This window comes from Micromesistius poutassou (genome assembly GCF_964030765.1).
Source record: "Micromesistius poutassou genome assembly, chromosome: 7".
In the NCBI taxonomy this organism is placed as follows: domain Eukaryota; kingdom Metazoa; phylum Chordata; class Actinopteri; order Gadiformes; family Gadidae; genus Micromesistius; species Micromesistius poutassou.
The window spans coordinates 5,749,429-5,777,238 of NC_140277.1; the positions used below are offsets into that span (position 1 = coordinate 5,749,429).

Consider the following 27,810-nt stretch of genomic DNA (forward strand, 5'->3'; position numbering starts at 1 on the left):
GCTTTTGGACCTAATGGACCACACAAACCACTGTAGTTTGTCTAGGGGCCTATTGGCAAACATCAGAGGGGGAAATTTACATCAGTGTTTCAAATCTAAGATAAACACCAATGTTTAATCTTAGATGTGCAGTGTCTGATCTGAACACATTTCAACACATTTATCTCGGCCTTCTATTCGAATACTCCTCTGTCCAATGGGATCCTTGCATCTCCACATTATCTTTTATGTACACACCTATAAATCCTGAGCTGGGGATCACACGCGACCAGCTTGTTGTACTAGAATCACACCTAGAACTGTGACCAGTCGATCCCTCCCAGCTCTGGGTACAGAAAGCCTATTAGTGAAACAAGTGGGGCAGAGATAGAGAGAGAGAGAGCGAGAAAGAGAGAGATAGAGATAGAGAGAGGGACAGAGACAGACAGAAACCGAGAGACAGACAGAGAAAGGGAGAGAGCGAAACAGCAAGAGAGAAAGAGAGGGAGTGTGATAGAGAGAGAGGCTCACAGACTGAGGGAATCAAATCAATCAGAGGAAGATTACAAAGGCCAGGCTTTTCCCTCATCTTTTAAGAAACGCCCACCGAAGGTCCACTACACGACACAGATTGTTTCTGAGAAATGGAACAGTAATCTTTAAGATGGGAGACATTTGTATTTGGAGTTGTAAATGGAAGATGGAGCGGGGTGGAACTAGAACGAAAAACTGGATAAGAAGCTTGCGATTCCATAAGAAGGGCTTAAATGAAGGCTAGAATATGGGTGTTGGAGGTGTATATGACTGTAAACAATAAATAAGACTTGTAAGATGTATTTACAGCCCTACTACTACTGCCTTGGTTGAAAAACGAAAGTGGCATGCGTAACTATTCATCGTATAAATAGCCTATTCTGTATACTGAATATTGTGCCATTTTACCTCCTGCAGGCGTGCGCAAAGACGGTGCGGGATGAGCAGCACATTTGTCACATTGGCGGAAGTGTTGGAGGCCCGAGGGGGCCCTCTAGTGGAGGAGGAGGTGTGGTCGCTGCTGATGGGCACTGCAGAGTCCCTCGTGGATGTGTCCTACAGGGGTATGGCGCGCGCGCTGTCGTTGCAAAACGCCCCTCCCAATGAAGATGGATAAACCGGGCAAAAATTAATGAAAATAGGCCTAGTCTGCCATTATAGTCATATTCTACATATATTTATGCCCTCCTCTACGTAAACACAACATTCCTGTAGGAAAAAAGCAGACATATTTTTCTAACCATATGCTTTCTTCTTCCGTTTCTGTGTTTATTTATTTAAATATTAGGTAACAACAGCATCTACAACATCATAAGCCCCAGCTCGTTGTTGCTGTCCGCCACGGGTACCTTGGCGTTCAAGAACTGTGCGCTGTCCGATGAGGTATCAACTTTCACTGCTCCAGAGATGCTGCAGGGCCGCGCCAGCTCAGCCAAACCTGCCATAGAGCGGGTCAGTGGACACGCACACGTACACACACATCCACACCCACGCATGTATGCGCGCACTCATACTCGTACACACATGCACACACACATGCGCGCAAACACAAACAGACACGCAATCACACACACACACACACACACACACACACACACACACACACACACACACACACACACACACACACACACACAATACCTAGATATGTGGTTGACAGCAGACTAGTCATGTAGAGTGATTGGTGGAGGGGGCGTTTTTGAATTGCTTAATCCTAGTTGTGGACACTTTTGGTGTTGAATTGGTGAATCTGTGTTCTGACCTCCATGTTGTTGTGAGGGGTGGATACAGCAGTGTAATCATCCCTGCACATTTGCAGGATTTGTCGTCATGTGAGTAACGGGTGCAAAGATGCCACCTGGTGGTTGAACAGTGAGAATTACTATCCAGTCGGGATTTAGCTGTCTTGCTCTGTTAGTTTATTGAGCGAGTAAATAGAAAAAAAATCAATGGTCATCTGATATAATTTAAAGCCAATATTTTAATAAGTTTAAAAAAGTGCATCTGTCTGGGCTCCCATGCTAGGAAAGTGCTGTCTTGGTAAGCTGTATTTCACTACTCACTGGCGGATTCTTTCATTCCTCAGATGCTGGTGTACTCCCTGGGAATGACTCTGTATTGGTCAGTCGATTATCACCTACCTCAGAACCAGGTCGGGTCCTTACACACACACACACACACACACACACACACACGCATACACACAGACACACACACACACACACACACACACACACACACACACACACACACACACACCAAATTGATATCACACAGTAATGATCCACTACTCTGTACTCATGCATTAATGATCCGGGACTATGGTCGTTCAACAGCCTGTTCAGTTGAGTGACAACCTGAACGGCCTCCTTCTGAGCATGTGCGAGGACCTGGTCCACCGCAGGATGAACCTGAACTGCATCCTGGAGGCCTGTGAGTCTCAGAACAAGACCACGCTCCTGCCACCTCCCTCCAAAGTCATCCGTCAGCTGGTGGAGGAGGTCCTCCACGAGTCGGTGAGTGCATCCTTCATTATATCATTTACTATTTTCTGTTTGGTAATTTTTAAGCAGGAGGATATGACATATGTCATCATTAGGGAATGGCTTTCTTCTCTTCTAACTAAAATTGCCATTGGATTCAAAACCATGCAATCAAATCCCATTCCAAATAAGTGTAATCCCAATTAATCCAAGGTGTTGGTCAGATGGTATTTTTCAGCATAATAAAATACTTAAGAGTAGGCTGTTCATCTACCCTCTAGCCACTACAAACAATGTATCACACAAGTTCATCATCTTGCCAGGACCACTGAAAGCCCATAATGTGTGTCAATCAGTCAGTCAGTAACAGATACTGAAGGCCAGCATATCGTTTCCTCATTCTGCAGCTGGACCACGGCTCTCTCTCGGACAGCAACGTCCCTCTGAGTGGCAGGAGCCAGATGATCAGAGAGCGGCTTCACGGTGAGACTACACCAGTCTCTAGAGACCCACTGTAGTCACTATGTTGTGTCTGAACGCTCCTGGTTTAACTCAACCCAGCTGTATCTAGTATTTCATTATCCAATGTCTGTTTTCTAAGGAAGAGCCAACCGAATGGCTTTGCATGAGGGGCTGTGTGTGCAATGCATATGTGTAAGCAAGTTTGACTTATGTCCTCATGTCCTCATATCTTTGGCTCCATTCTTAGCGGTTGTTAGTGTGTTGTAAAAACATCATATTGATTTGTCACATAAATGCCGTCATCATAGTTTTGTTGTGCACAATCTAAACGTCAATCTCAATCATTTGAAGTGTGATATAAACATTCACTACGAAACGTTTTGTGCACAAGGTTGCTGGAGGTGTCTACTTGTGTCATAAAATGAGTACAGACAGAATATCAAGACAATCCATATTGGCTCAATACAAACGATCACAAAAATGTGCAAACAAACTTTGAAATGTTTAGCGATGGCTCAAGTATTTTATTCCTTCCGCGATGCATTCAATGAAAACCTTGCTCCCTTGCTTAACCCATTTACTGTAGCATGCACCTCAACATCTGTTGATAAAAAAAGTAGATTCAGTGAAGTTGTCATGGACTAATAGGCATTGTTGTCTGGACCAAAGGCTGGGTGCAGGTCAATAGGATTAAGGCTTTACCCTAAAGACGGGGCGCGGATTAAGATACTTGGAGAGCCAGTATATCAAGCACTCATTTTAGTCGCTTAGCTTAACCTCTCCCCTAGCCAGGATTCTGTCACAGAAACCTCAGTGTCTCTGCGAAGGACGACCATGGATGAGTTATTGCGCCCAACGCCGTTCCTCTTCTACATGCTGGCATTACCTGCTTGTTGTTGACAGGGCGGAGAGGGCAGTTTGCTGATTTCAGCGACGGCTCTGCGGCAGAAGGGAGAAGATACTCAACAGACTCTGACTCAAAGTCAGGTAAGCCTGTGTGAGAGGAAGGCAAATCCCAGGTGTTTCACAGGAGCCCACACAGCTGCACCCAGGACAAAGGGCTAGAGAAAATACATATTTTTAAATGTCTATGGCATTCTTTTGAATATCATACATCTAAAAATAAATCATACTAGATCATTCGGTGCTGACTACAGTTGTTCTTGCTAGGCCATTCATGTGTTCCCACCATGGCGACTCATGTGCTCCCCGTGGTCTATCGTGCATTCTTCATGGCTCGGCAAGCTAGAAGGTGTTATTGCTAGGTCATTCATGTGCTCACCGAGTTGCATGATGGCATGTGTTCACCACTGCTAGTCATGCACCCATTACATCTAGTCATGTGCTCACCAGAGGTAGTCACGCGTTGCTCGTGGCTAGTCGTGTTTTCTTGCTGGGCTAGTCATGTGTTCATCACGGCTTTGTCCGTCTCATTCATTCGTAGGGAGTCTACCTCCGCGACCGTGGAGGCACAGGCCAAGGAGCTCCCCCATCCCTCTGTATCCCTCTTCTTTAGACAGGTAACGGGGTTGTACACACACACACACACACACACACACACACACACACACACACACACACACACACACACACACACACACACACACACACTGCAATTTGTCCATTCAGCCTTTATCTTGCTTGAAAATAATAGAAAGTCATAGGTGCCAGCAATGCAACATGGACAGTGAGAGGGACGTACAAATATATTAACAAATGTGATTACAATCAGACTCACTAGTTTCTCTCTAGTTTGGTAGTAAAGTGGGAATTTACAGAGGGCGTCAGAAAGAGGTCAGGTAGCAATAGTAGTCGCTTATTCGGATAGTAAAGGCTTCGATGCAGCAGTATATTAGGAAGTGCGAAGCTCCCTGTGAATATATAAATATATGTAATACTGAACGTAGGAAGCTCCTATCCTGTCCTAGGACTTCACCCGACCACAACCCCGCCCTTCTACTCCATCACTCCCCCACACAGGTTCCCTCGTGGTGTACGTCACCGGGACAGCACCAGCAGCTGGCTCTGTCGTAGCCCCCACCAGGACATGTCCCCCAAGGCTTCAGTCCGAACACACAGTCCCTCCATCACCTTCAGCGAGTCCTCGCTCAGCCTCAACCAGAGGAAAGCCAAGGTAAAAACCTTCATTTCTCAAGGATATGCTAGGATCTGATGTTAAGAGCGTGTTGATGTTTATATGTTTCGATTATTCACACAGCTCAAGGGCTGTTCCCTGATTGTTTTTATTCATAGTGAACTACAACCGCTGCTGTTTTTTGGTTTTAGCAGTTGAATTAGAGGGGCGTCAGAAGAAACTAGCTTATTTATTTATTAATTTTTTTATGTAGAGAACTACAACTTTTAGTTTTTTGAGCAGCGGGCATATAGGTATTTTTTTCTGAAGGTGAAACACCCGGAGAGCTGATCCTGCAATGACGTCAGCAACGTACTCTAAATCAATATATATATATATATATATATATATATTCACTTCAATGTCAATGATGGAGAACAGACCGGATCCCAGTGAGGGTGTTGGGTCACAGCGTATCACCCACAGTACTGTCAGCTCGGCGGATGTGGACCAGAGGGTACCATTGTAAATGTCTTTAGAGCCAGCTCATGTGCCCTGTGTCTCATCAGGCCCTGGGTCCCGAGTTCCTCAGAATGACAGATGAACAACAACAGACTGTTCTAGAGCTGCCTGGATCCATTGTGGTAAAACATTATATTATCAGTTCAGCTCTTCTTCCTCCTCTGCCTCTTATCTTGTATTCTTGTCTTCTAGTCTTATATTCTACGTAAAAAAAAAAAACGGTTTTGTTTATATGGATGTGTTGTTGGTGTGTCTTAATATTGGTATTATTGTCTTGGTTGTAAGCTTTAATTTCATCATTATCTTCTGTTGTTCTTGTCTTTTTGCATGACTTATGCAACAGTGTGATTTTGTGTTCTTGTCTGCCTGTATGTATGTTTCGGTATGAATTTGTGTGCCTGTGTGTGTGCTTGTGTTTGTGTGTTACCGTATGTGTTTGTGTGTGCGTGTGTGTGCGTGCGTGCGTGCGTGCGTGCGTGCGTGCGTGTGTGTGTGTGTGTGTGTGTGTGCGTGTGTGTGTGTGTGTGTGCACCTCAGTCGAAGAAGGGCCGCTCGTGTGCGTCCCAGCGGGAGGTGAATGTGACGCTGCCTAATGCCCAGTGTGTTGTGGTGCGCTGCGACCTTAAGTCCAGGGCCAGAGATGTGTTTGACATGGTGGTGGCCCATGCAAACCTGGTGGAACACTTCTACTTTGGCCTTGCCTTCCTAGATGGTAATGGTTTATCACGAGGCTGCGGCCTTGTTTGTGTGTTTATGCATTGATCTAGGAAGTGTAAAAATGTATGTACAATCATACATGCACTTGAACCATTGAATGTTGAATGCTGGAATACATTTCAAGTTCAAGTTGTACATACAAGTTAATATATGAATATATTAAAAAGCATGAGCATGTACTACCGATATATATATGTATATTTATGTATATATATATATATTATTGTGTAGTATGCTGCATAACTTTTGGCATACATGTAAAGTGATCCATAGATCATAGGCAAAGTAAAAACATTAAGCTATACTGGATATACTTTATAAGCAATCACATACTTAGAGATGTTATATGGCATATGCTTGCTCTGATTCAAAATCAATCATTTCTGAAATGTTGACTCATCATTGTGCCTAATATTTATATTTTAACAGATGATGAATATTTTTTTTTGGATCACGAGATCAAAATATCGAAAGTCGCCCCTGAGTATTGGAAGAAAATGCCATTGTCCACCTTTGCATTGTTTTTACGAGTGAAATTCTATGTGGACGATATCTCCTTCGTTTTGTAAGTACAAGTATTTTATGATCTAGATTGTAATTTGATGCCAAATTGAAAGTAACATTTTGCATGTTAAAACCCATGAGGGTGTTTCATTACTTGACTTTTTTTTTTTTTTTTTCTGGTCTCAGACACAGACTGACTCGTCACCAGTACTTCCTGCAGATGAGGAAAGACATCTTGGAAGACAGGCTGCACTGTAACGAGGAGACAGGCATGTTCTTGGCAGCCCTCGCCCTGCAGGCTGAGTTTGGGGATTACATGCCAGAGGTACCATTGCTAAACGAAACCTAACCCTTATCATAAACCTATGCCTAACCGTTACCCTAACACATAAGCATTACCCTAACCACAACACCTAGCCCCAACCCTAACCCAAGACATCAGCATGACATTGATTATTGTATCATTGTATTATCATTATATATTTCAAGTGGGTCATTTTATTCAAAGCGTCTAACAATGAAATCAATGCATTCATACTTAGCATGAGTGGCCTCAGAGCGATTCGAACCCCTGACCACTGCCAAATAGTTTAAGAGAGGAATATTATTGATTGGATACTATAGATGATTGTGCCATTGATATGATTATCACTCCACTGCATTTAAACCTCTCTGTTGTTGTTGTTGTGTCTGACCAGCTGTACGGTAAGAGCTACTACCAGCCAGAGCACTACGTTTCCAAGAGGATGCTGGAGACCATGGCTCTGCCCACGCTGAAGGAAGAACTACCGAGGCTGCACGCACGCCACGCCCAGATGCTGCATGAGGAGGCCGAGATAGAGTATCTCAAGGTACGAGGGCAGCAGTCACCCGCATACCTGCGCACACAAGAAAACACGTATACCGTCTGGTCTTTGGAACACCCTGGCCTGAGGATGTGAGGCTGGCAGAATCAGTGACATCTTGTAAATCACGGAACAATGGCTTTTATGTGTCGTGTCATTTAAATAAAGTTATCTGCATGACTGCTGACTGAAAGATACGGTCATCAAACGCCCTCAGATCACCCAGCAGTTACCCGAGTACGGGGTGATGTTCTACCGCGTGGGCCGGGAGAAAAGGCCGGTGGTGGGAGAGCTGGTGTTGGGCATCTGTGCCAAGGGAATCGTCCTCTACGAGATGAAGAACCACGTCCGCACCGTCACCAGACGCTTCCTCTGGAGGGAGACCGACTCCATATCCACAGGGGTACGGCTCTACATTCTGTCCTCGCTATCTCCTACCTTACCGCATCATCATGGCGGTCGGAGATGTCAGACTCATGATTTATAGTTACAACCAAACTACTGCTATTCATTCTAAGACGATGAAAGAAATCTTTGTTGCATTTTCCCCAACTTAAAAATTAGGGTCACGGGCCGGAAAGGTTGGTCTATCGTACTAACGCTTTACATCGTGTTGTGCCCTGGGGGGTTTTCAGCGGCGGAAGCTGACCTTAGAGTGTGGCGGACCCAGCGGGAAGAAGCACAGCTTTGTGACGGAGAGCTCCAAGATAGCCCAGTACCTGCTTAACCTCTGCTCCGCCCAGCACAAGTTCCACAGCGAGATGGCGTCCAGACAGCTCAACCACAACGCAGTGCAAGGTGGGGGCACCTTCAACCTCAAATAGTGGGAAAAAGAGGGCTCTTAATGATTTCAACCAGGCATCGACATACCCCGCCAGTTAGAAACCTTTTGTGAGGCTTTCTGCTGAGCCGACGTGAGGCTTCTGCTGTGTCTCTATCCAATTAGATCATTTTGTGCTAGCAACTCTGAAAGGTGTTGGCGCTAGGCTAGCCATGTCTTCACGATGGCTAACCTCGTGTTAGCAAAAACAAAACAAAACCTCGGCATAAAATGACCGTTGCCTTGCCTGTAACGACGACACGTCGAAGGTCGATCAGTTTTTTAAGTAAAAAAAGGCGAGAAAAAAAAAGGATGGATGGCAACCTAACCTTGTTTCTCCCTGATCCCCGACCAGAGGAGAGCATGGAGAAGTACGGAGACGCGGTGTGTCGCTTGCGTAACAGCGAGCTGAAGCGCATCTCGTGCTCGGAGGGCATGCTGAACATGGTGGGCCTGGCTCCGGGCCAGCAGGACACCATGTCCAAGTCCTGCGACAACCTGACAGCCAAGCTGGAGGCCAGGCTGCGGCAGCAGAGGGAGCTGCGGAGGGAGATGAGCCGGGAGATGGTGATGTCCGGGAGCAACAAGGAGCTCTCGGAGGAAGGAGACCCCCGGGAGGCTAAGGAGAGACAGGGCTGTACCAGGTGACCAACCCCCCCCCGCCCCCCCCCCCCCCCCCTCACTACCAACACCACGCTGGGGGAGGTTTTGCTGCTCTATAGCTTTTGTTTAGTGTATACCTGTCCTTGAATTGTTTCATGTTCGCAAAGCTTGTGTTTTCTTAAAGATACAAGTGACAATTCTAGCCTTGCAAGTTAATAACCTTTTAGATTCATTGTTTTTTAAAGCAGAATATTTTGGTTTTTGCAGCTCGGCAGACGTCTTTCCCAGATGGATGTCCAGCGTCTCTCTCCAGAAACAGGACTCTTCTTCCTCCATACGATGTAAACCAGTTTTTCCAATCAATGTGCAGTCTCTCTAGTCACCTATCCATTCATCTAATTGACCACTCATTTCCGCAGTTGACACTCCGACGAGAACCCCACCAGAGAGAGAGATCATCTGCGTGACCATAAAGAAAGATCCCAAATTAGGCTTCGGTGAGCATGGACAGTCTGCCGTCCGTTCAGTTCGACCTCCTGAATCACGTAGAAGACGCTGTGTGCGCCACACATTAGGGTTCCTCCTCTGCTCATCTCTAACCCCTTCCCAGGGTTTGTGATCGTGGGAGAGGACAACACAGGTAGACTGGACCTGGGGATCTTCATCGCCTCCGTTGTTCCCGAGGGCCCAGCGGATAAAGATGGCAGAATCCGACCAGGTAGTTCATCAACAACCGATCATGCAAATGCAGTACACTTTATACCAGCTGTGCATTGTGCCTGGCTGACCAGCATAACATGTGAGGTACCAGCATAAGGTGACCGTGTGGGGTTTCCATTATCCAGGGGGGCGTCTGATCTCTCTGAATAAGACCAGTCTGGAAGGGGTGACGTTCAGCGACGCCGCTGCCATCTTACAGTCCAGCCCGGACGAGGTGGAGCTCATTGTGTCCCAGCCCAAACGTACGACCCGCTCGCACCTGCTAGTTCCTGCCTAGATTCATGCATAGTGATTCGTTACTGCCATGCAGCCGATCGTCAGTACAACCGACAATTGTGTTCTCCATTTTTGTTTTCAAAAATAACTTCTCATTTGTAATCCTGCATCTCAGTATCCCTGAAGGACAGTAAGAGTTTCCTGACCCAGAGTAACCTAGGGTTGGCCCTGGAGAAAGGCTTCGGCTCCCAGACGACTCTGAACAGCACAGAGTTCAGACCTGCCATGGAGGAGCTGGAGGAGGCCCTGGCCCTGGCCAACATGGCAACCCCCAAGCTGGGCCGGAGGCTCCACGTCCCCGTGGTGCGGATACTGGACGCTCAGGTCAGAACCATGGCTCGACCCACTAACCCCCTAATCCAGTAGATGATATTCCTTGTAGAGACGCAGGTTTGACCTTCCCTTCATCCCTATCGTCTTCAACCCCAACCTTCCGGTCTCTTCTTTCACTATCCTGTCCATAATGACACACAAAGCCAATAAGAATATACTTAAAAAGAAACTGATTGACAGAAGGTGAATGTGGATGAATCAGTCACACCAGGTCAATGGTTTAATGGATTGATTTATTAATTGGATTGAATTACCCTGATGTAACTATTCCTCACCGCCAGTCAAACCCAACAACAGTCTGGTGTAGCTGTTTCCCTCACTTCCACATCCTCCCTTTTTACTTTCCCTTTATCGTTCCCCCCCCTCTCTTTCAGGACCCTTGTTCCAGATCTCCCTCCATCTGCAGTCTCAAAATAGGGGAGCAACTTATTGTGGAGTTAAAGAAGAACGATGGTAGCCTTGGCATAAGTGTGGCTGTGAGTTACTAACATACTAACATACTACATGATACTAACACGTGTGTTGTGATGATTTACACGTACAACTGTTCCTTAACTGTTTTTATGAACTTCGGTGTAGTACATCACTCTAACAAATCTAACAAATCTAACAAACCTAACAAACCTAACAATTCTAACAAAAGGTTATTTAAATAATTTCAATGATATATCAGCTCTTATATAAGATCAATATAGTTAATCTGTCTATTTGAGCATACCTTTAACAGGCTTAACTTGACATAATTTTACTTGGAGATAGCAGCAACAAGGATTCTTCGAAGTCTGTCACATGACTAATGCCATTGTTCAATCACAGGGTGGGATAAACACCAACGTGCGTTTTGGCGGGATCTACATCAAGACTCTGGTGCCAGGAGGTGCTGCAGAGCTGGACGCCAGAATCCAAATAGGTAAATATACTCAGTCAGTATAACATTGTTTCACTTCCTTCCACTGACCCCTGGCCTCCTGACGACCCTCAACCACCTCTATCCTCTCATAAAGCATCAGTGTAGAGGGGATTCAAACTCTCAACGGGACGTTGGCTTTTAGTATTGGATGCTTTGGAAGCACATGCTCAATCGTGTAACGTAAAGTTAACAAACCAGGAAGAATGTTGTACTAGTGTTATCTCACAACTGAGACCTCATATTCTTTACAAGAATAAAACCTATTAAGGCAATGTCTACGTCTGCGTTATATGTGTTTCAGTGAGCAAAAACGACACACATTACACATGGATTGACCTGCACACACAATGCTGCATGCATACACACACTCAATACTGCTATATTTGACGAAATGTGTGTGTGTGTGTGTGTGTGTGTAACAGGGGACAGACTGCTGGAGGTTGATGGTTTCAACTTGAGGGGCGTGACTCATTCACAGGCTGTGGAGTGCCTGAAGAGGACTGGAGAGGTAAAACACACACACACACACACACACACACACACAAGACAAAAGCATCGATGCATGGTGCACACACACAAACACACTGTCTGTTATCTGTCTACATGTTGTTATTGTTTTTATTTTAGCCCATGCTAAGGCGCTTTGCGTCAGCCTGACGCACGGTGCCGATGCCTAAGCTGTCCTCCGCACAGCTTAACCTCCTCACCTTGCACTCCTCACGCTGATTAACATTCAACCACACTGTTACTCAGACGCTCCGCAGGCTCAGAGGTTCATTAACATGCGTCTGAAAACAGCGTGGAGAAACAGACTGCCGGGACAAAAACACCCAGAAATCAATAGTACTGCAGTGTTCTGATGTGTAGATCATAGGACATTTACACATGCCCACATGGTGCTACATGGTGTGTGTGTGTGTGTGTGTGTGTGTGTGTGTGTGTGTGTGTGTGTGTGTGTGTGTGTGTGTGTGTGTGTGTGTGTATTCCCCTGTAGGTGGTGAGTCTGCTTTTGGAGAGAGAGCCCATGGTGGTTCTGGATACCAGGTCTGAATCGCCCTGCCCCCCCCTGGCCCACAGCCAATCACTGGCCATGAAGATCGACGTCCCCATGGAAACGACCTTGAGTGGCAAGCCCAAGGACTACAGCTTTGTAACCGATGGTAAGAGCTGGTGCCCTGACACAGAAATCAAAGTGACACTCACTCTCAGTTAGACACACACACACACACACACACACACACACACACACACACACACACACACACACATACACACACATAGCCAAACACAGACACACAAACCCGAATGCAACACATACACAAACCCCCTCCAAGTCACAAACAAAAACACTAACAACCCCCCACATACCCATAACCACCCACAAACACACACATAGCAAAACACAAAACAAAAGCACACACTCCCACATCCACCTACTCAGCCACACACACACAAATATAAACACCCCCCCTGACACACACACACACACACACACACACACACACACACACCCAGAGGTGGCTGTGAGTCATCTGACAGCTACATTGTGGTTGCTGTCAAGACAGTTGTGGTCCGGCCGGGCTCCTCAGAGCAGATCAAGTGTGTGATCACATTTTAAACCCTTATACAATATGATTCATAGCGTTGCATCAATTATTCATTAGGAATAGCAAAAATGTGTTTGTTTTTTGTTTTCTTCAGAACCTGCCCCTGTATGCATATTTAAATTGAATTATTGTACAACCTGGGAAGGCCCTCAATACTCCCATCCAACAGCAACTGCGTGAATAATGCATGCGTTAATTTGAATAGTTTTACATATCGGCACACGTGCCAACATTCGACTGCAGATCAGATTTGAACGATCCAAATTCAAATTGGATCGTTCAGTACACATCTCACCCCCCCGACCCTCCCGCCCGCCCCGCCCTCCCTCTGTCAGAGAACAGCCATGAGGTGGTCCTGAAGAAGAGCCCGTGTGGTCTGGGCTTCAGCTTCTTCATCACCCAGCTGCCGGCCGGGGTCAGCCTGGTCCGCATCAAGAGGCTGTTCCCGGGGCAGCCGGCCCACGAGAGCGGCCTGCTCAGGGAGGGGGACGTCCTCCTGGCGGTCAACGGGGACCGCGTCAGGGGCCTCTCCTACCAGGTGAGGGAGCCCCCCCCCCCCCCCCCCCCCCCTCTCAGGCGACGCCTGACCGGGAGGTGGAGTGAGTCTTCAGATATGGGGGACGACATCCAAGTGAATGCATTGGCTTGATCGCCTTTTGGTTTTTCAAATAGGCATTTGACACATCGTCTCCTCTTGCTTGGCTACAGCATTTTGGAGTTTGGATAAAACGCTGTATATATATATATATATATATATATAATTAAATTACACTGTTATTTTTGTATTATTATTATTGTTATGTACAAAGGAGAGCGAGATACAAAAGTAAAGACAAATGATGAAAGAGCAGTAGGCTCATACCTACACTCCAACCCACTACATGCAAGTACACAAACCCAGTCACACACACACACACACACACACACACACACACACACACACACACACACACATAAATGTATGATTTTTCTTTTGACAGAGGGTTTTGTTCCTGCTCCGCGGAGCTCCATCAGACGTCCAACTGCTCATCTGCAGACCAACTGCAACCGAACTGGATGATAACACACTCGTAAGCACATGCACACCAACACTATTAAGACTACACACACACACACACACACAGACACACATACACACACACTGTAGTGATGTAGTGTGTACACCATACTCAGTCTTGTGACAACATGTGAACGATGTGATTATGCTTATTATAACGAAACTTTCAAGCTCCGAGCACACTGTAATAAACATGAGCACAATGCACCAAAGGTCCCAGGAACCCACTTCCACATCCACCCCCACCCCTTCCTCCCCTTACTGTCTCCCCAGAGTCCCCGGCCCGGCCGAGAGGTCCGCTCCAAGTCCCTGGACCTGAGGCTGGGGGAGGACTACAGCCAGCTCCTGCGCTTCCAGTTCGAACACGGCCTGGGCCCCCGGCCCCCCGGCCCCCAGGAGTCCGTGTCGGCGGCGGACCTGACAGGCACCAAGACCCCAGACCCGCCCCCCTCCGCCGAGTCCCAGCCCCAGCAGAGCCAGGACAGCCTGGACAGCCTGCAGAGCCTGGTCAGCGACCCCTGCCCCGAGCACAACCCCGCCACTCCCCCCAACTCGCCGCCGCGCCCGGCCTCCGCCCCGCGACCGGCCTCCCCGCCCACGCCCCCCTCCCCCGTGTCCCCGGCGTCCCCCGCCTCCCCCACCTCCCCCACCGCCCCCACCGCCCGCCAGCGCTTCGCCATGCCGCCGCCGAGCCAGCTGTGGGACGGGCGGCAGAAGACAGAGACGCCGGCAGCGGCGGCTAAGGAGCACCAGGAGGACGGAGGGAAGGAGGGGCGGGGCCGGCTCCCCAGGCCCGCGGCGGAGCTGCTGGAGAGAGGCTGCCCCAGGAAGGCTGCGAAGCCCATGTATACCAGGTGAGACGCGACACTACAGTGCACACAGGTGTGCGCGCGCACACACACACACACACATACACAAACAAACGCACACACACACATGCACACACAAACACACACACACATACAAACAAACGCACACAAACACACACGCTCGCACACACACATAAACAGGCGCACACTGGTGCACACTGGTGTACATCCTTATGTTAAGTCTGATGAAATAAATAACAACTTAACGCGTGTGTTCATCCACAGTGGAATCCGGGAGGAGGCGGACGGAAGCGTGACCTACTGCATGATGGGTAACGGGCTGACCATCCTGGCGGACGAGGAGTACCTCACCATCAGCTCCACGGTGGACCCCGCCCGCGGCCACGGCCAGGCCCCCGGCCCTCCCGCGCTGGCCGCCGAAACTCCCAGCCCGCCTCCTCTGATCCCCCACACGCCCGCGGCTAACGCCAACTCCAGCGCTCCCCCCAGCCACCTGGCGACCGTGTTCAGCCGCTACAGCCTCCACCACCCGGCGCACTTCAACGCCGCCAACACCGCCGCGGGGGCCCCCGCGGCTCCAACAGCCCCCGCCGCCGGGATCTTAACTAGCGGCTCCCAAGCGCACCATTCCCCTCAGGCCCGCTCGGCCCAGCAGCATAAGGCCCCCCAGTACCCGTCCGGCCAGAGGGAGCTCCCGGCCGCCCACCCCAAACCCGCTCTGAGAGGCGGCTGCAGGTCTCTGGGGGCTCCGGCCCAGCCTCCAGCGCAGGCTCCGCCCCCACCGCCGCCGCCACCGCCGCCGCCGCCAGCACCACCACAAACATTATTGCCTCCCCCGGCCCCCATCACCACCCAGGTCCTGCCCACGGCGTTGTCCCCCATCCTGCTCAGCCCGGACGTGCTCGTCTCCCTCATGCCCAAGGAGGTGTCACCAGAGTGGAGTATCAAGCAGTACAATGACTATACGTTTGCTGACTATGGAGAGAATGATGAAGAAGATGATCCTAGAGAGGTAATGTTTGTAATGGTTTGGGGTGTTTGGCTGAATTCCAATTTCCGCAATTTTGAGCCTTTTGCATCCTTCAGCAAGATAGCCTTTATCGTTACCTTTATAGTCTTCCTGATTGTTTTATATGTGCGTGACATTGTTTTTATCGAAAGCTGCTTTGGATTCACGCAACTATTAATTATTAATTAATTAATAGTGATGTTGCATTTTCATTGTTGTAGTTTCCATCTTTTCTCTCATGATCATTCATTGAATTGGGTTGTGTTGTTTTGTTTTTTAAGGGACTGAACAAGGAGTTTGAGCTGTCGGTGGATCTGACTAAATCCAGGAACGGCAGCTTTGGTTTCACCATCGCCCGCAGCAAGCTGGACAACAGCTACTACGTCCAGGACATCCTGGACAACCCGGCCAGGGCAGACGGTCGCCTCCGGTCCGGGGACAGGCTCGTCACGGTACACACACACACACACACACACACACACACACACACACACACACACACACACATATATACAAAGACACACACGTAAACACACACACACACACATATATACAAAGACACACATACACACACACAGACACAGATGCACTCACACACACATTGGCAAATAAAAATACATACGCACACCTACACTAACATGCACTCACACAGGCAGACATATACAAACACAAACACACACAGGCAAAAACCATCACACACACAGGCAGACATACACACACACATATATATATACAGTATATATAGTATATATACATATATATATACAGTATATATATATATATATATATATATATATTACTAATGGGAACATGCATTGGGCATCTACTCTTTCCTGCAGGTCAACGGACACGATGTCACCCATGTGGCGGACGAACTCGCCATGACCATCCTGCGCTCGTCGCCGCGGTATCTGAGCATGACCTTGGGGAGGGCCGTGAGCAACCTGGTGGCGCCGCCGTCCTGTGACAGCCTGCCTGACATCATCCTGCACAAGACCCCCTCAGGACAGCTGGGTGAGGGGCCGTCCCCACGGCCGGCCTTTAGGAGGCGCCTCGCCATCCCATTCATGCATGCTCTTACCACTGCATAGTCCAACACCTGATCGTGAAGGCTCCATAACGTTTCAAGGGTTTGCATCCTCTTCCAAAAAAGGGCCCATCCCTGCCTTGTTACACATTCATGCACCAGAAATACAACATTAATCAGCGGAAGAATGTTTACATTTCTATCGATTGAGATGATATAAAAAGGCTAGCATCATGTTGAGGTCAAACATATTTTCCTGTTAGATGCAATTAGATGATAGCCGACACAATGAGGACTCAAGTAACTCCGTCTCTCGCTGACAACTCATGCCAAACAGCATATGATACATGATACCTTATATAATAATAATAATAATAATAACTTGAATTTATATAGCGCCTTTCATAGTACCCAAGGTCGCTTAACAAAAAGGGGAGGGGAAAGGGGGGAGGAACTTGGTGAAAGGGAATCTTTTGCTTTTTGAACATGGGCAGGGATGACATACCCTTCTGGTATCTTCCACAGGCATCAAGCTGACCGGGGGCATCGGCAGCCGATGGCAGGGGATCTACTGTCTGGAGGTGGTGCCTGGCTCCCCGGCCAGCGAGGAGGGCAGCGTCCAGCCCAACGACAAGATCGTCTACATCTGTGGCAGGTGCACCCTGGGAATGACCCTGGAGGACGCGGTCAAGGCCTGCGAGATCGCACCTCGCAAGGTCAAGCTGAAGGTCATCAGGTGTGAGCCGCTGAAGGTTCTGTGTGGATGGATGGACGGACGGATGATGGGTGGATGGATGGTGAATCGATGGGAGGATTGATGGATGAATTGATGGATGGATGGATGAGCGTTGATTTTAATTACTGTCGTCTCTGTCCCTTCAAAACCTCAGAGAAGACCATCCGGTAACTCCTAAGGCCAAGTGGAATGGTGAGGAAACAGCTTGTTAGTAGCATAGCTGGTTCAATGGTTTATGATTTATTAAATCGCTTTGTGTTATATTTGCTGGTCAGAGAGTTTGGTTCTCATTCAACACGGCAATGATGTTTTTATCAAATGTTTTTAGAATCTATTATTATTAGATATATCTATTATTATTCTATTATCCAATCGCATCTTTCATTACATTTTGTTTTCAATATTCCATATAAACATTTTCAATTCATTCAATACACCTGCAGAAATAGAAATATTCCTTATTTCAATATAGAATTCACTCAATATGCCTGTAGAAATAGAAATATTCCATATTTCAACATCCATTTCACTCAATAAGCCTGCGGAAAGGGCCTTTTTGAACGGGTCTACTCTTTCTCAGGCCTTTTTGATTGGAAGAAAGACAGGAAGTTCTTTGCTCGTTTTGAGGACCCAAACTCTCCAGAGAAAGAAGCTTCCACTGTAGAAAGTGAGTCATTGTTTTCCTCTGCCTGCATTTCTCAAAGACTGCTACTCTTGCTAGGTTCCTTTATTTTTATTTTTGCTTGCTTGCTTTCTGCGTGAGAACAGAAAATGCTATTTGCGTGGTGTAAGCTTGTGTGCGTGTCAGTGTGTGTATGTGTTTGTGTGTATGTGTGCTTATGTATGATCCCAGTGCTGACAGACAGAACCCGGCCTCTCATTGTAGGATTAATAATTAGCAAGCCTGTTGCCCTCCACTGGTGTATTGAACTGCAGCATGTGGGTAACATAGAGACGCCAACACACACACACACACACACACACACACACACACATGCTTTCCCAGAGACACACAAACACACACCTGCCCCACACGCATAAACACACACACACACACACACACACGTACATGCTTTCACATAGCCACATACACACCTGCCCTATACACACACATGCACGCACACACAGACATACATATACACACACATACCAGCTTCACACACACACACACACACACACACACACACACACACACACACCTACACACAGTCTCTGAACCAGAGACGTACGAGCGGTGGTCCATGCATGGGACCAACGGGCCGGTTGCCTAGCGACCCGGAGGCTTGCTGGGGTGCTAGCAAGGCAACAGTGCACAGGGAGAGCCTGCAAAGAGCAGCCTTGTGTCCGCCTGTCATAGCAGAAGCCCACCCATCAACACCTCTCCTCCAGCATGGCTCAAGAGAAGGGGGGTCCATGTGAGTTGGATTTATGCGTGAAGGAGAAACGGAGAGGGGAGGGGCGGGGGGGGGAGTGGGGTATTGTGTTGGATTTTGGTGCTTACATATTTAGACATGGGAAACTTGAGAAGTGGGACGTTTGGGAAATTTGAACAGTTCTCGAGGAGGCTCAAGTTGTTATAAGCGAGCTCCGACTAAACATTGTCTCTCTGTGTGTTTGATCACCGGATTGAAAGTGTGCCGATTAACAGATTTTCTCTCTTCTATTTCCGTGTGTTTGTGTGTTTTATGTGTTTTTCCACAGCCGAAACTGTTTGTAAAACTCCAGGGAAATTCGCACCGCGCCTCTCTCTCCCCTCAGACCGAGATGTAAGTGTACAAACACAACATGTGTAAAACAGACTTCTGACATAAACTCAAACCGGTGTCAGGATATGTCGTTTATTGAGACTTTTAGGAGATTATTGGACAATAGTGATAGTCATACGCTGTAACCTGAGTCTACTGTGTGTCAATCAACGCATTCCCCTGTCCCTCTGCTGGGGGTCTGTGTGTGTGTGTGTGTGTGTGTGTGTGTGTGTGTGTGTGTGTGCTCACAAGAGAGACAGAGAGAGAGAGATAGATGGAAAAAGATGTCCTATCCACTATCATGAATCATAAATGAAAGCCAAGGCTGACTCTGCCATTCGTCCACCGTCTCCCTGTTGTTGTTTGGTTTATCCTCACGTCTTCATGTGATTGGTCGGCTCTGGCTCCAGAGTTGCATCATGCAGCTGGACTTCACCAAGCCAGAGAACAGCGGGCTGGGCTTTGCTCTGATTGGTGGATCCAACGGCAGCGTGCTCCGGGTGAAGGAGATCTGCTCTGGGGGGATGGCGGAGCAGGACGGGCGGCTGCGGGTGGGGGACATCCTGTTGGAGGTACCAAGAAACCCCACCCCGCCCCCCTCCCCATAAATTCCTCCTCCTACTACTTCTCCTTCTTCCTCATCCTCTTCTTCTGCTCCTCCTCCTTCTCCCATTACTCCTCTTCCTCCTCCTCTTCTCCTGCTCCTCCTGCTCCTATTCCTCATCCTCCTCTTCCTCCTCTTCTTCTGCTCCTCCTCCTTCTACTATTCCTCCTTCTCCTCTTCCTCTTCCTCATCTTTCTTCTCTTCTTCCCTCAGATCCTTTGGTTGTTCATTGCTGGTTGTTATAGTTTGCGTGTGTGTGTGTGTGTGTGTGTGTGTGTTCCAGGTGAACGGCGTCATCGTCTCGGGGCTGAGCCACGGCAAGGTGGTGGACATCCTGCGCCGGGCGGAGGGCGTGGTGCAGCTCACCATCTGCCGGGACTTCCTGTCCGCGGGGAACCCCAGAGTCCCTCCCCCTGCGGCCAACAGGGCCCTCAGCCTGGGCCCCGTGTGGACCGACCCCGGCCCGGACCCCTGCGGCTCACCTGAAGCCACGCCGAGCAAACCAGTGGAGCATCCCCCCGGTAACGGCTCCAACAACACCCCCCTCACAACCCGCTGTAGTGTGAAGATCCCCTCATGCTTTCCAACATGGATTCATAAACATGGTATTTATATCAATTGGTTGTATACAGCGTAAATGTATACACAGCATCTACATCGGGCACCTGGGAAGTTGTCCGTCCCACTTTTGTTTTATTTTTGGTCCTGTGACTAGAACTTAAAGGGGACAGCCTCGACCGGGAACTAGACCATCGTGAATGTACGTTGCATCCGTTGAGATCAAACACATGTCCGTCGGCGAAACAAACACTTTGCGTTGTACAGCGGTTTATATTTCCCTCCTTCATGAGTTAACAGCGGGGCCGGAATAAACTTGTTACCGCCTTGAGGACTTTGTGATGAGATCACAAAGTTCGACCACTGAATGTCATACATCAGTGCGCTCTACGTTGTGAGTGCTTGTGCCGTTAATGTTACGGCATTGTTTTCACATAAGGCCATGCCGGAACTTTACTGGTAATGTAAGAGCATATTATGCAGGGAAATTGGCGGAACGGCTCTCATTCACACATGACCCCTGTGCCATTAAATTACTGGCACAGTCTGGATGTGTGAATGGGTCTATTGAAACATTAATTCAATAGAACATTAATTCAATTGAAACATGAATTAATATTAGATGATGTTATTGTCCAAACCAGTTTGATCCAACCACCTGGTGATTTTCTTCCAGTGGTCCTTCTCTCCCGATAATAGATGTATTTGTCTAAATGATTCAATTGTCTTTGTTAATCAACTATTTTGGTGATTGTAAATGTCAACAATGAGGGTTTGTGTTTTTGTTAAGGACAGCATAACAAGCCCATCCTTTGTGGTTTAGGTTAACATACATGTACTGTATTCTGTTGATCCAGAAGCAGCACCCAACCCAACCGTAGAAGTGGGCGTTTTTGCCGCCACTAACCCATATCCTATCCATCGATTGGCTGTTGTAAGAGATGAGAATGCCATAGATCAGGTAAACCACACACACACACACACACACATACACACGTTATAACATGAATTCATTAACAACGATGTGGTGTTGTGTTGCTTCATTCTTCTGTGAAATGCTTCCTGTACTCCTTCAAATGTACCTGTGGTGGAGCCGTTGCGTTCTGATCACCTGAGTGCCTCTGTGTGTCCTCTAGGGGAGCTGTAACAGCACCCCCTCTCACCCGGCCTGCTGCCCGTCCCTCAGTGTCTCTGACATGTTGCACGGAGCCTCTGACAGGTACTGTCTGACCACTGCACCACTAGCCCCCCTTACCTCGATACCCCCCTGTGTATGTCTCCACACACCCCATCACCTACTGTCTCATCCGTGTGTTTCCATTTTGAAAAAGTGATTTTCGGACGCCGAAACTCTCTTGCAAGTTGATGAAAAATTTGGAAAGTTTAATGTGGAAAAATACGCACGTGGAAGAGAAGAGATGAAACAGTATGTGAGTAGACTACACCAGTGAGTGTCTGATATGTACTTATAATATCAAGTGTAGCCTCCTTGACTTCTGTTTGTGTTTACCTTTTGCTTCAGTTGTCACTAACTGACCACATGGCGGCAGCAGAGAGCACTGCATGAAAACGCTGCGGTGCCTCTGGTTGCACATGTGTTAAAGCAACGGGAGTAGTTCCACACTTAGCAAGTGATTAGTTCATCAGCCACCATTATCCTGAACTATTAAGCACACAGAGAAGCATTAGCCTCTTGTCTATTTTAGGTGGAAAAGTCGCAGGGAAAGGAAGCTGAGCCATGATTCCCCTAACAACAACAGGCTGGTCTGATCCCCTCCCTCCCTCCTTCCCCCCTTCCCTCCCTCCCTCCTCCCTCCTTCCCTCCCTCCCTCTCTCCCTCCCTCCATCCTTCCCTCCTTCCCTTCCTCCCTCCCTCCCTCCATCCCCCAGGAAACAATTTGTGACCACGCTATTGGAGCAGCATCCTAAATGCATCAGAATCAACCAATCCGATGGCTGGAGCAGCGACGAAGAAGACGAGGATGCCGTGCAACTCAACCGACAGGAAATGACACCAGTCCCAACAGGTAGAGCCTACCTACAACCAAGCCCTGAGCATAAGAACCCCTGTTTGATAAATCAACAGTCCACCCCAACATCTGCCTATCGGAGCCGTCCATGTGTTTTGACAGTTATTTTCCTCTGTTTGTGTTTTTTTTTAATATTTTGTCTTTGTTTGACCTCAGGGCCACCCATGGTGTCGGAGGGAGAGCTGGCCAGTCTAGCACTGATCACCCCGTCCAAGAACAGCCGGTATTACGGCTCCCGAGTCAAAGCCCTCATCCAGATCCTGCAGAACCAACTGGACCAGGAGGAGCTGGTTAAAGAGTTCATGGTGTGCTCACCACTCTGATTTAGCGCTCGGCACTATGACAGATACGTATTGTACGGCTCTTTCCACGCAGTGAAAGCACACCCGTGTTGCTGATGTGCCTCTGAGAGAGCAAGTGTGATATGCTACTGTAACGTGCGTGTGTGTGTGTGTGTGTGTGTGTGTGTTTGTGTGTGTTAGGCTCTGGCCCACACATTGATAAACAAACACACACACACACACACACAGATACACAGACACACACACACACAGAAAAGCTTCTGTTTGCATTTTGTGTAAACAGCAGCAGTAAATGTTTTGCACAAACTGAAATAAACATCCACACACACACACACACGTACACACACACACACACACACACACATACACACACACACACACACGTACACACACCCCAACCAGACTTAACACATTCCCTGGTTCTCCAGCATCTTTCCACACGTTTACAGTCTTAGCTGTAATTTCACACAACGCTGGCCACACCGCACGCTGACTGCGGGCCCATTCTGAGCTGATTAAGGAGACTGTGGTTTAGTAAACGGTGTGGATTTCACACAGTAGCTTACTTGTCTGTTCCAGGCTCTCGAGCATCTGAAGCCCTCCGACAACTGTCTCGTGGGCAAGGCCCCCGAGAACCGAGACAAGAACCGTTACAGAGACATTCTGCCCTGTAAGTTGCTCATTGAGCGTCATTATCACGAGAAATAACCACCGCTGCGTTCGGGTCAATCAGGGATGGGATACTACCTTTTTTTGACAAAGTCATTGTCAGAAAATCATGTTAACCCTTAGTTGTTTTAATGTATCGGGGCAAACCGTTGCATCATTTTCTTTTTCTTTTTTTATGTGAATGTTGTTTTTTTATTGCTGAACTGGAGCTCGTAAAAAGGTGGATAGTCACAGACCTGGCATTTACTGACGGCGTGCTTGCGAACTCTTTCCCGAGCAGACGTTTCAAGCTAGCTCTGCCTTTTAGCGAGAGAAGGATATTTGCCTCGAGCTTCTCAGTGATGTCCTCACTTTGGATAACGATCTGCCATAATGTTAATCATCTGCACGGTATAATTACCCTATACTTTGTATGATTGTACACAATATGTAATTATCTCAGAGTTATCAATCTAATGAACGCAGAGCCTCAGACGATAGATTGCAGGTTACGGGCGGCTGTGTGTTAAAGGGCCTGTTGGTTTGATGTCAGAGGGGTAGACACGCAGGGAGACAGTGCAGGTCTACATTAAGATAACAGAGGGCATACTCACTGTCATCTGCGAGATATGAAAGATAAGTGTTTTCAACATAAGACAGTGTTGTATGCTGAGAACACTGAATCATCGTAATGTAATGTGAGGAATACGACTTCATAAGAGGTTTTGAGACCGTCAAAACGATTTGTTTTTGATTTGTTTAGTTAGTCATCATAATAATCGTAATAATGATTTTGTTTTTAATAGCACCTTTCATTAGAACCCAAGGCAATTTACTTTTTGTTTTTTTATCAAATATAAAAATAAGAATAACACAAAAAAAAGAATAATGCAGAGGAAGAAATCGAGGATGGGATGTTAACCTACATGGGAATACTGGTGTCCAGATATCAACAATCAAAACCATGTACAGAACATAATTCCATCCAAGTAATGTTATTTTTACCTTTATTATTGTCATATTATTAAGTATTACTTGTTCTGAGTGAAGGTAGTGGAGAGAGAAGAATTGTGTGTTTAGACCGATAGTCACAATGGAGAACCACAACAACCATCTACCCAATCGTAAAAAGGGTGTGTCTTTCCGGAGGTCCATAAAGCATGATTATGTCTGGTTGGTGGTCATGGATGGCGGTGCTTACTCCTAAATGGTTTATATTGCGAGTGGTGCTTTTTTTTTCTTTCTTAGTTGTCCTTCAAAGCGAGAGGAAGGAAGGCTAACCTTGAAAAAACATTCCTACGTTTGCTCAGTCTCTCCCAGCCTCTTTCCCCCAGCTCACTTCTCCTTTTACTGCGTTCCTTTAGTTTGTTTTGCCTTCCTGTGCTCTTTGGAGCGTTTTCTACCCTTGCGGTGACAGTTGAAGTGTGTTTCAAAACATATACACGTGTGTAAAAATAGCATCAAAACAATATGTTCAAAATGGCGCTTCCAGTAAGTTATTGAGTCATTACGGGCCATTAAGTCATTACGTTGATGCAATGCATAAGATAAGATAAGATGTTGTTTATTTTTGCTGGACAGGAAATGTCAGAGTCACAGCAGAAATAACAACAACATCTTGTTTAAAAAAAAAAAAATGTTGACATCCACATAATGAATAGCAGAAATATAAACCTAAAATGTCAATACTGATTGACAGTTGAGTCAAACGTCCCAACACACCTGCTCATTTCTTTTCCGTTTTCTTTTTTTCTCTTCAGACGACAAGACGCGCGTGGCTCTGGGCGAGTCGCGGGACTACATTAACGCCAGCTACATCCGCATGGCGGTGGGCCAGGAGGAGTTCCAGTACATCTCCTGCCAGGGCCCGCTGCCCGCCACCACCCCGGCCTTCTGGCAGATGGTCTGGGAGAACAAGTCGGACGTGGTGGCCATGATGACCCAGGAAGTGGAGCGCGGACGCATCAAGTGCCACAAGTACTGGCCCGAGACGCCGAGCCAAGCGCTGGAGGAAGGCCGCTTCCAGCTGCACCTGGTCAACCAGCAGTGTCTCGACTACTTCCACATTAAGGTCATACGCATGGAGGAGACACAGGTAGGTGGTCTGAAAGGTGCAGTGTGTGGAATTGAGTTTGAGTCTAGCAGGATTGGGGAGAAATGGAATATAGTTATTCATAAATATGTTTTAATCGGAGTATGATTCAATGAAATGATGAATCGAGTGTGCGTTCGCTTTTAACAGTGTACGCGCTAACAGATCTCCGCCACCAGCGGCATGATTGGTCCAAAACATATACAAAGTGAACCTTTGAGCTTGTCTGCTATCTAACCTTAGACCCACGATCTGAAGTCTGATTTGTGAGGCTCATCCCAACCCCTGCTAACGCACGGCCACGCCCTCTTGTCCTCTTCGTTACAGACCGGGGCGACTCACTTTGTGCGCCACCTCAAGTTCACCCACTGGCCGGACCATGGCGTGCCGCACAGCTCGGAGCAGCTCGTGCGCTTCATCCGATACCTGCGGGCAGTGCACCACAAGGGCCCCCTCACCGTGCACTGCAGCGCGGGCATCGGGCGCACGGGCGTGCTCATCTGCACCGACGTCATCCTCAGCCTCATCGAGAACGACCTGCCGGTGAGTGGAGCCCGTGCGGGTGATGGGCATGAGGTAGAGATGGAGATGATGGTGGTGTCGGTGATGGTGTTGGAGGCAGTGGTGGTGGCGGTGGGCGTAAGGTAGAGATGGAGGTGATGGTGGTGATAGTGGTGGTGTTGGAGGCAGTGGTGGTGATGGTGCTGGCGGTGATGGTGATGGTGGTGGTGGTGATGGTGTTGGTGTCGGTTCGGTAGGACCCAAAACGCACAACAAGGTTTACTTACTGAGACACATGACAATGAACAAGAGCAAGAGCAAGGCAAGAAAGCACCATGACCAATCGATAGTGCAGGTAGTATTTACAATGACCGTGCAGTGAAGGGAACAAAGGGGGAGACATAAATACGCAAGACTAAACAAGACACAGATGGGCAGGGAACGAGGTACAAACGAGAGGCAGGCGGACATTGGACAAAACACAAACTAGACACAGGTGAGGGGCGGAGACACATAATCACAAGACAAACCAGGGACGACAAGGAACAGGAAGTGAATTATGTGACACCAACCCAGAATGGAGGTGGTGGTGGTGGAGGTGGTGATGATGATGTTTGTGGTGGTGAAGGTGATGGTGGTGATGGTGATGGTGGTGATCGTGGTGGTGGAGGTGGTGATGATGATGGTGGTGGTGGTGATGGAGATGGTGGTGGTAGTGATGATAATGATCATGGTGGTGATGGTAATGGAGGTTATGGTGGTGGTGGTGATGATGATGGTGGTGATGGTGGTGATGATGATGTTGGTGATGATAATGATGTTGGTGATGATAATGATGTTGGTGATGATGACGGTGGGTATGATAATGATGTTGGTGATGATAATGATGTTGGTGATGATGACGGTGGGGATGATAATGATGTTTGGTGATGGTGGTGATGATAAAGGTGATGAAGTATTCTTGTCTTTATTCATAATTGTTGTCCTCCGTGTTCTCAGATTAATGTGGGTGACATTGTGAGGGAGATGAGACTTCAGCGGTACGGGATGATACAGACCAAGGTCAGTGGCGACACAGGTTCATGTTCAGTGGTCAAGATTTAAAAAAAAAGTGAATCAACATCCCTCTGACATATGTACCCTCTGTCATCCCCAGGAACAGTACCTCTTCTGCTACAAAGTCTGGCTGGATGTTTTGCAGGGAATCCTGCGTCTTCATGGTAACCAATGGCGACCAGACGCCCCTCTCGAGCACCAAATGGTCTGACCCGTTCCACTTTGGGCTCCGTGAAGGACAGACTCTGTGAGACAATGTACATTTCTTTCCTAACAGGTGTCATTAGATATACTGAAACCATTTGCCTGCGAGGGTTTAGTTAACTTTGTTGAATCGCTGTTCTGTTTTGATATTTTTGCGCTAAGGCCTGTTTTTATAGGAATATTATCAGGAGGGACGTAGGCAGGAGGAGGAAGATGAATGGACGGCTTTCATTTAATTTCTTTCTTGTTGTTTGGCGTTGCCCCATTCCAGTACACTCTCCTACCACCATATTGACACGTTCAAATAGGGCACGCTGCTCACAGTCGATCATTTGCCTTCATTGTGAAGCGTTTTTTTGTTTTTTGAATGTTCGTAGCACAAGAATCTTTCTGATCTTTCATCGTCTCTATTCACGTTGGGATACACGTTTGTTTTTTAAACAACATCCACAGCTGGATTCCTTGAAGCAAAACAGTTGTGTTAGGCACACTAGTTAGTTACAAGCACATGTTCCACACCCGC

General features: G+C 47.7%; 1 protein-coding gene across 1 annotated transcript; it reads left to right on the plus strand.

Moving 5' to 3' along the window:
- Positions 1 to 952: 952 nt before the first annotated feature.
- Positions 953 to 27,294, plus strand: ptpn20 (protein tyrosine phosphatase non-receptor type 20; the record flags this gene model as incomplete). The annotated part of the gene is made up of 46 exons (XM_084470170.1): positions 953 to 1,076; positions 1,301 to 1,464; positions 2,099 to 2,164; positions 2,349 to 2,528; positions 2,903 to 2,978; positions 3,861 to 3,944; positions 4,402 to 4,477; positions 4,938 to 5,091; positions 5,601 to 5,675; positions 6,091 to 6,265; positions 6,700 to 6,835; positions 6,961 to 7,099; positions 7,473 to 7,625; positions 7,837 to 8,022; positions 8,255 to 8,417; positions 8,795 to 9,083; positions 9,310 to 9,383; positions 9,462 to 9,539; positions 9,653 to 9,760; positions 9,888 to 10,004; positions 10,154 to 10,362; positions 10,746 to 10,847; positions 11,188 to 11,281; positions 11,704 to 11,789; positions 12,276 to 12,441; positions 13,224 to 13,426; positions 13,869 to 13,958; positions 14,219 to 14,799; positions 15,040 to 15,544; positions 15,632 to 15,787; positions 16,066 to 16,236; positions 16,624 to 16,798; positions 17,337 to 17,547; positions 17,702 to 17,739; positions 18,128 to 18,214; positions 19,249 to 19,313; positions 19,703 to 19,864; positions 20,180 to 20,458; positions 21,591 to 21,673; positions 22,345 to 22,481; positions 22,641 to 22,789; positions 23,366 to 23,456; positions 25,195 to 25,529; positions 25,854 to 26,069; positions 27,027 to 27,089; positions 27,184 to 27,294. The coding sequence occupies 46 exons, from the start codon at positions 953 to 955 to the stop codon at positions 27,292 to 27,294; spliced, it is 7,182 nt and encodes a 2,393-aa protein (XP_084326296.1).
- Between the last annotated feature and the right edge of the window lie 516 nt (positions 27,295 to 27,810).